Source organism: Vanacampus margaritifer, chromosome 14, assembly GCF_051991255.1.
Source record: "Vanacampus margaritifer isolate UIUO_Vmar chromosome 14, RoL_Vmar_1.0, whole genome shotgun sequence".
NCBI classification, from domain to species: Eukaryota; Metazoa; Chordata; class Actinopteri; order Syngnathiformes; family Syngnathidae; genus Vanacampus; species Vanacampus margaritifer.
This window is the reverse complement of record NC_135445.1, coordinates 7,064,484-7,074,240: the sequence shown is the minus strand read 5'-3', so window position 1 is coordinate 7,074,240 and position 9,757 is coordinate 7,064,484. Positions and strand designations below refer to the sequence as shown.

The 9,757-nt window shown below is 38.6% G+C and overlaps 1 protein-coding gene across 3 annotated transcripts in view; it reads right to left on the bottom strand.

Annotated features, from left to right (window-relative positions):
* Positions 1-8,600: 8,600 nt before the first annotated feature.
* sfswap (splicing factor SWAP) overlaps positions 8,601-9,757 on the bottom strand; it is a 36,400-nt gene continuing 35,243 nt past the window's right edge. For all 3 annotated transcript variants that reach the window (XM_077542233.1, XM_077542235.1, XM_077542234.1), the window contains exon 19: positions 8,601-9,102. In XM_077542233.1, coding sequence (XP_077398359.1) covers positions 9,037-9,102 — 66 coding nt within the window. In that variant the 3' untranslated portion in view covers positions 8,601-9,036. The remainder of the gene's footprint in view (positions 9,103-9,757) is intronic.

Sequence of the window (9,757 nt, the reverse complement as noted above, 5' to 3'; positions counted from 1 at the left end):
GAACCCATGCACACATAATTGCTTCACGTTTTTTAAATGGCAACCCAGGATTGCCTAGGGTCAGTCAGTCAGTTTTATATGATAGTTTTATATACGCATTCCTGTTCTGTCACAACACGTTGTAAACGCATGTTTTTAAAGGTGCAATATGAGTGTATTAAGCGAACAATTAAAGGTCTGGAGTTCACCCGTTAAGTGCTTTAAATGATCAGGTATGATTTGATATGGATGGCCGCATTTTACAAGTGAATTTTGCCCTTAGAGCTTCTGTTAACTAATTCCCTCCCAGCCATTTTCACTGAAGCAACCACCTTTGCTCTCAGCTGTTTTACTGGATTTTGACTGATTTTGCAAGGTCCACATAATATTCTGTTCTATTGCTATAAAAAAACATGGACCAAAAGAAATATTTTGTATCTGTTTCCATTTTGCAGCAATTAGCATTAAATATAGCTATAGCTTTCATCATTATTCACAAACCTGTTGAAAACACTGTCACGAAAAGCTTGTTGCAACATGGCCCTGGCTGATCTCTTATACTCTGCTGCCTGTTTCTTGTAATAACTAATGCTTTAAGCGACCTCTTCATGTCAGAAGCTGTATCAAAGCCCTCTAGTTCAGTGTGCTCTAGCATAAATAAATAAAAACGTATAATTGTTTTTGGAGTCAAGGACAAAGTATTAAAAAACATATTTATATGTTTTTGGGTTTGAATGAGTTAAAGCCTCACATCACGTTATAATTTGACCTGAAAAAAAAAAATGCCAAAGAAACTACAAATAAGAGATGAATGAGCAGACAAACCAACCAACCTGCACAAATAGATGAAGCACAATATTCCGCGCTACTTTCATTTGCGTACACGAAAACAATGGCATATTTTTTAGCTCAACATGGATATAGAAAAAAAAAAACTTTCAAATAACCTTGTCCTCTCAATACACATCCACCTTGGTATACAATTGATTTTGCTAACGAGTGTTATATAAAGCAGGCATCCCAAAGACAGATCGAACATTCATTTTGGATCCCGGAACCCAACAATTTCAAGGATGAGGTATCTTCAAGTGTCAAACTATCGAGCTGCAATCTTCTGCGGGCTGTTGTGAAAAGGTCAAACATGAGCTGAATGTTGGGGGCTAGTGTTTTAATAAAGATCACCTGCTGCTCAAGCTCAACAAGACTTGCTAAAAAGAGATGAATTGAGGACTAGAAAGCTTTACACAAATCACAGTAGTCGACACATAACATGAAATACCGCATTGCACCCTGATGTCTTTCTTTAGGCAGCATAGCCAAATCTGGGCACGGGTGTGTTTTCAGACAATGCATTATTGCCAGATCATTTGTTATTTTTAGCATTAACAAAGTAGAAGCAGCAAAAAACCTTGGCCGTGACTCCCATCTGGGGACGGCTGTAGCCGACGGATGAGTTAAGACAAGTGAGCTGTAAAGGAGTTGACACTGACAGTAGCTGCTAACTGTACGTCCCCAATGGAGCCAAGATTAGATCTAAGGATTTAGGACACAAGTCAATTTAAGGTAATAAACGCTTTACAATCCAATGATGAAAGCCCTCCAAATCCCCGACTCAAAGATAAGAATGGAGACTTGGCACACATTGCATTTTGCTATTTTCAGTCTTACCATCTAAATAAAAGATCTGTTTGGCCCAAGAGGCTGTCATGTTTCTGGAAGACGATTACAATATATAGATGGCAGAAAAACTTTGGTTTGAATTCTTTATGATCATTCAACAACAGACAATACACCACTGAGCCCTGGAAATAACTCGGATCTGTTTCAAAAGTCTGAAATTAATATGATAGCGGGAGATCATGTATAAGAGCGTAAAGAATGCAAATAATCTGCGTTATCTGCTTCGACATTGGGCCATGACGTTTGAGGGTCCTTATCAAGGAAAGCAACTATTAGCTAACAAAATACATACAACCTTCATTTAGGGAAGAAGCACGATGGAGCACAGACAATGACAAAGTGCTGCAATTCAAAGCAGTGCTCCCGGGACAAAGATGAATGTTAGCCCGTTTTGGTGAGATGATCATGGATTAAGAGTCTGAAGCGACAAAGTTATGGATGGCTTGGCTGGGCGGGTTTGGACAGTTCAAGTCTGGTGTCTGTTGGTCACACAGATAAGTAGGCAAGGGTTTGTTGGGTTAGTTGGTGTGTTGGAGTTGGTTCGGCAATGGTTTAACACTTAACTCATTTGCTCCCCAAAACGTATAAAAACGTTCTATCTTTAATATTGCCATGGTCCCAAAAACGTATTTATACGTTTTTTAATGCTAGCGCATACAGAAGGTTTTGATGCAGCCTCTCAACTGCAGAGAACGGTTGAAGAAATGGTAGTTATTACAAAAACGGCCAGCAGGTGGCAACAGAGTATAAGAGATCAACCAAGGCCATGTTGCAACAAGCTTTTCCCCCCCAGTGTTTTCAACAGGTTTGTGATAAATGATGAAACTTGAAGCTATATGAAGCTATATTCACATGCACAGCTCTTCCTTTTTGGACATTTTTAGTTAATTCTTCATCCACCTTTCATCTCTTTTTCTGACAACTTAAATTATTATTTTTTTTAACCCTTAATCAATTTATTTAAAGAATATTTTATCTATAAAAAAAAGTAAGTATGTAAAAAAATAAATAATAATTTCTACAATTTTTTTTTACATACCCACATGGAGCCACATGAGAGGGACTTTAACTCTTTGACTGCCAGACGTTTTCAGAAAAGGGATGCCATGGGTGCCAGCCGATTTAAGCATTTTGACTGATCTTTTGACTGATCTTTCAAGGTCCACAGAAAATTATGTGTTTGGACTATGGAAACACACATACTACCAAATGAAAGATTGGACTCTCATCTTTCATCAGAAAATAAAAGTTGTTTCTACCTTATTCCGTTTTTGAGTAATCAACAATAGAAAATGGTTAGTTTCACCTCTGTTTTGAAACAAACGTCTTTTAACGTCTTTGGCACTCCTCCATAGGATTTTACTAAACGTTATTTAACGTTTTTGGCAGTCAAAGAGTTAAGAGTCCCATGTGGCTCCAGAGCTGCAGGTTGAAGACCCCTGGTTCAGTCGAGCTGACTTTGTTTGTTGACGAAGACTGGACAGTGAGACAGTAGGTAGGTTGGTATGCTTTTGTATAGCCGGTCAAAGTATGTTAATGCTGTGTTGATTATGGATGTTTATTCATCAAGACGAATAGGAATTCAAGGGGTCCTTTGGGTTTTGCTGAGGTAAGATCGGTCACTTAGATAAGAAATTAGGCAGATATTGTTCACGCAGGGATCTAAGCGTCCTTCACTGTGGACTAAATGTTTATCTCCCCTGTAACTACTTTCGAGAGTCACTTCCCTCGGCAAGGCCAATTCAACCACTCCGCCTCCAGTGACTTAACATGCACGCAATCTCTCTCTACGCTCTCCAAGAAGTTAATGAAGTTGCAAATGTCAGGCACAATTGCATCCTGAGTCGCTTTGTGCAGATGCGATGGGATTACTTTCATTACAAATAAAACTGCGACTTAATATTTGGCCCATTGTTTTACGATCAAAGAGGGGTATAACCAGGTAAGGTGTGGATTAGGACTTTTTAGGTAAAAGAGCAAGACATGCAAGTTAACACATTACTGGGCCCCTGAAGGGTCAATGTTGCTCGTGTTATTCTACTGTTGCCGTTTGGTCTCTGGATAAATGTCCTAAGCGGTTCGGAAGCAAGTTTATGGAAACATTTAAAGAACAACTTAAAAAAACAGAAATTACTAAAGCTGTTAAAACTTAGCAAGTTATGTTTTCTAAGAATGTGACAGTGATGGAAACGTATTGGTTTTCAGTAGTGATGGACAAATGAAGCTTCATGAAGCACTTGTGATATTTTTTGACTCCTCTAGATGGCACTATTGGTTTAAAAAGGCAGTGGAAATGTAATACATTTTCATTGCACTAGCCTTTATATTTGAACCAAGAGCACCATCTAGAGGAGTAAAAAAAATAGTAAAAGTGCTTCATGAAGCTTCATGAGGCTTCATTTTCCCATCACTAGTTTTCAGCATGATAAAACAGTAAGGGAACAAAAACATTTTTATGGCACTGGAAGTAATTTGATCAGACACTGTTCAAGGGTTGAGCACTTAAAAGAATAGTCATAAGTTAAAAGTCTGACACTGCCATAATATATCTTGTTTGAACAAGCGGGCCTTAAATATTACAAACCGCCCTCACTAAAGAAAAAGCAGACATTATCACATGACTTTACCTTTTATTTCCAAGTTCCTTGCCATCTCCGTACACTTATTTGACCATTTGCCTCTTCTTGGGAATTCTGTTATGAGAATCTATTAAGAATGCAGAGCAAAATCAAGTAAAGCTGATCCAAGACGAGCAACCAATGGAACTGCAAAGCAATCTGCGGATATATCTCAAATTCATACATCGGTCCAACTTCAGACACTTTCATCAGCAGTAACAATACAAGTGGCTTCTCTTAGACGTTAACAGTTCCCTGAAAAGGTCGAACTGAAGAGGCTAACAAGTAGAAAAGTCACCAAGTATTAGTATGCGGCAACAGAGACTTTGCTGAGTCATCAAGTCCACCATGCAAGCGGCAGAGGACCTCTAGGTGGTTTTGGATCCCACTTCTACCAACCCTGAGTTAACCAAGTTTCAACAGTCAATCCTTAACTTCAGTAAAAATGTGAAACTAATGTGAAAACGCTGTGTGGACTCCCGTCTTTTCAGCAGGGTCAGAGTTTGTTTGGCATGTTTACATTATGCGTGGAAAAATGCTGATTTAATTGCTTACCTGAGCCAGTAAGTGCGCTGACAAAGCCAGAAAATGGGAGTTCAAATCTCAAAGATAACGGGATGTTTGTTTAAATGGCCTTGATCTTCACTTTGCCTTCAAAACACATTTTAACCGTGCAGGTCACTGCATCTTATTCATACTTGCAGCTATTATTAGCATGCATTAACATGCCACTTGCATAAACAGGAAAAGTGATATAACTGACACTTTTACATGTTTGAATTCTTAAATATAGGTGAAAACAGAATATTCCAGACTTTAGATATACTTAACCTTGGAGAACCCTTTTCTTCTTTGGAAAATTATGAATTATACATTAAATGACTGCTATAAGTTCACTGAACACCAAAATATATGTTTTTTCAATTTTAACCCTTTTTTTTAAACTAGCTCAGAGTTGCTAATTTATCAAAATATGTATATAAAACATACTCCTAGGCATTCTGCAACATGATATGAAATAGATTAACAAAAAAAAAAAATAATAATAAATTTACCATCTGATGGCTTGCTGAGAAGATGGTTTCGTTTGGATTGATTTCCAGCTCAACAAAACAGCATGTTGCCAGCCATCTTGTCACCACCACTCTGGCTCATGTAAGCGCAATATTCATCCACTAGATGGCCCCATGCAGGGGTCAGAAGAGGCACTCTGGACTTTTGAAGTTAAATTTGTAAAAAAAAAAAAGGTCTTTGTTATCTGAGTGGCAGAATTTATAGGGGCCAAATTTGACCCCGGGGTTCCCGGACTCCAGGGTTAAAGTGTGTGCTTGTGCTGTATGCGCTTTGCTAATAAAGAACTATGTCTCAATTCCATGTTTAAATCTCTTACTAAACTCCAATAGTGTCATACTTAGGGATTCCTCCATAGTGGCAAACAATTAGCGAATTTGAAAAGAAGCTGCATAGCTCTCCTTATCAAAGCTGGTGCAGCTCTACAGGCAGATAAAGGCCAAAAATAATCAAATAAGTGCCTTTTCTTTGTATTGGCCCAGATGAAGTGCTTGCTGAATTTTTGACCCACATGCCACACTGCCTCAAGGGAAGTCTTTTGCTGATCTGAAGAGAAAAGCAAAGCAAAAACCTGAACCATTTATCGGCACAGAGCCGGATTAGAACTGCCTCGCCTAACAAATCTAGCAGTCATCCAATAGATGGGCTTCATTTGCAACCTGCTCAACCTAGCCATGATAAACATACAGTATTTGGGGAAACATTTATGTGTACATTAATTTTTTTGTGGAAACGCAAGTTTGTTAAGTACACTTGCCTTTTCTTTCTTTTCTTTTCTTTGGATTTCCTTTCTTTTCTTTGGTCCTTCCTTGGGTCTCCTGACGGCCTCACGACTCTGGCTGGAAGTGTTCGGTTTAGGTGAATGGTATGGGATTTTTTAATAGGTTTTAGGTGAACTAATGAATACACACACACATACACATACTCACCCACATACAAAAAAAAAAAGAAAGCAATGATGATGACATGTCAAATCGGTAAAATTACCGAATGAACAATACTGAGCTCTCCAGGCAGGAGAGGAAGGAAAAAAAAAAGTACACTTGCTAACTTTCTTTCATTCTGAGCCCAAACATAATATACTGTACTATAAAAAAAATAAAAAAATACAGCCATATATACAGTGCACTGGAAAATAAAGCCTTTCACTGCTGTTGAATAAACTGTTTCAATAGTGGAGACTTCTCATACAATATAGTTATTATTGCCCTCAATACTTTTCAGCTCACCTTATTTAACTGATGGGGGGCTTTTCATTTCTTACAATAGAAATGCTTGGAATTGGGTCAAGAACTCAGGGACGCATGGGAGACAATCTTATTCTTAAAAAAAAAAAAAAAAAAAAAACTGCCCAGAAATGAAAATCCTTGAACCTTTGTGAGAGACAATAGTAAAATAATAATAGCGTAATGGTGAGAATATGCGTATTTCCACAAGCATAGTACACAGAAAATGAAAATCAATTACCGGTAATAGTTTATATAGAAAGTGAAAACTAACCATAAAAAAACCAGCATGAGGGTATCTCTTGTGTACGGTCATTCTAAGATATCTGATGTGAAATTCCTCTCAGGATTCAGTTTTCTAGCAGACAATTTGAAAGTGAAAAAAAATCCCTCCATCTTGACTAAAGCCTGTTTCAGCCGAGAAAAAGGGGGGGAAAAACAAGCATGATACTTGTCCTATATTTCACTTTTGCTATAGTGTTGTTTTCGCAGCAAACATACATCTTTAAATTACCCCATTAAATCTTAGCTCACGTGATTTTGAGAGCCTTCATGTACTGTATGTTTCTGTCTTCACTGAATGTTATACTGCAGCTAATGCCTTACAAATGACTTTGTACCCTCCTCCAGACTTTTCCAAGCTGTATTACAGTCCCAGGTGAATAACTACGATGCTTTACTGTACATAGATGGAGACTTGCATCAATAGGTCAGGTCAAGGTTCAGCAATGTTATGTGAGGTCCAAAAAGGGGGGGAAATCCGGCGTTCTGACTAAACTACAGAAGTGGGCATTCCGTCATTATTGACGGAAGGTCTGTCAATGACGAACGCCCATTTTCCTGACGATTAACAATTGACGAGAAACTTAGAAGAATGGATGGACGAAGCGTTGCCTGATGTGAGTTTACGTTTGTCAATGTAATCTATCAAAAATAGGCATTACCTCTTGTAAATTTTTCATTACTGCTAAGTTTACATGAAAGTATTAGTTTAGTGCTCAGTTCGTTTATTTGACATTAGGCACGCTATTAAGACAGCCATGGGTCTTTTGGTGCATCATTTTAAGTCAGGCAAGTTACTGAACAGCTAAGTTTCCTAAAAAGGGGAAGTACTGAGTCCGATGGCCGTGTGCAGCAGAATTTTGCGGCAGTTACGAACGTGCGCACGTGTCAGCAAAAGACACATGACGAAAACATTGGCCATTTCGCTGAGACATTGACAGATTGACGATTACTATTTGGTTCGGCTCAAAAATATTGACTGTTGATGATTGACAGACGCTCAAAATTCATTGATGCGTCCACCTCTAGTAGTTTCTGTGGCCTAAACTGTTAAAAAATAATAATAAAAAAAAATTTTAAAGGCATGGTTACATAGAAATTGGTCCAATATTTGTTTACAAACTGCTTGCTGAAGAACCATCAATGAATGTGATGTATTAGTGTAAGATGGTCAATAATAATCTCATGATAGTTTAATTGAATAAAAATATATTTTGGGAGTTGTAAAAACAGGAAAACGCCAGTGTGTTGCTGGCAGACAGACAGCACCACATCTGTGTTTTAGGGTCTCTTTATGGCTTGTCTATAAGAGAATTTATTGCTGATCATCTTATGGCTCTATGGGGTCTTAAACAGGCTATCTTTCGGAACATTTACTCTTTTATGAGCTTATACTCTGCCTGAGGTTGTTGAGGAAAAGTCAGAAAAAGATTTCTGCACCCCGGTTTCACTGCATAGTTGGCCACCAGTGCCATCTTAGACCCAAACACCCGGAGGACAGACAATGAATGGATTGGCTTGCGGGGTTTTATCCCCAACATCACAGTACAGTTAATGATATTTAGGTTTAAAGGCAAGAAGAATGAAGACAATGAAGAAACCAACCTGTGGTTCGGTTATTTGAACCCGTTCCAGCTATAGATATAAATATGGACAGCAGCCAACAATTAAAAGACAGTCTGCACCACACAAAAGCCTTTAGTTTGGGTTGGGATGAAGAATGAAAACTCACTTCAAGGCTGGGCAATGACAAGAATTATTCAACTTTATTAACAGTTTGGATCAGGAACAGAAATACAAGGCCACACAAACACTGAGGGTAAGTATAAAATTAAAATATAGAAAGGTATGTTGTGGAAGTGACAGATGTGAATACTTAATATCCTTCATGGAAGGAGCTTCACAACTTTTGGATAAATTCCAACGTAAGTACTTGCAAAAGAACAAATTTATTTGATACTGGGGGGGGGGGGGACTGTGGACATGATCCATCAACGGCTGCTGAGCACTTTCTAAAGTAGGCGGTCAAACTAAATACTTCATCTTCAGCAGGTGACTGTGGGCAATCTGACTTTCAAATTAAGATGAACCAATGATAAACAAAAAAAAAATAGCTCAAACAGACTCCAGCTGCGTAATTTCCTGGAAATTGCTGGGTGTTCTCAGGTTAGCAGACGTCTTCAGGAAGTGGGAGGCTGGAAAACCTTTGACGAGGCAAGCATAGCACGTACTTTTGCCATTAAATCCTAAACACAGACAAACAGAAACAAAACAAGGTTTAAGCTCAGTGAGGAAAATGTCTCCAATAGCCTTGGCATGCTTATTTATAATGAGGGCAAAATAATGATGTGTGCCTTCTGGGGCTGGCTTGGACCCTCTTATGCATCTTTCCACTGCAAAGTATCTGCTCTGCTTAAAACTGCTCTGCTTAAAACTGCTCTCCTCTATTGATGCTTTCCCACTGCTGGTTTGTCAATCTATTTGCTGTTGTCGCAACATTGGAAAATTTGAAGATACAAGATGATGCAGGAAATTACAAAAACGACCATTCATGCTAACGTGCTAGCTTACCCTGTTGCTGTGCCTTAGCCTTGGACGCTGCACTCCGCAGTCTTCATTTTTCTGCAGTGGTCCATTTTCTTGCTGCACTCATATCTTTCTAACCTTAACCAACAGCTACGTGTCGAGAAGAAAATATAAATGGTGCGCCTCCCTTGTATTTTGTCTCTTTTCAATGGAAGCATTCTATGCAATGTTTTTTTTTTCTTGGCATTTCCAGGGGTTATTATGTTGAAGTGGAAAACCATCTTCTGGATTAACGGACAAGTAAGAGATCCGGAGTCCTGCAGGTTTGAGATGTTTCCGCCAACCAACACACCTGATACTAAAGATCAGGCTCGT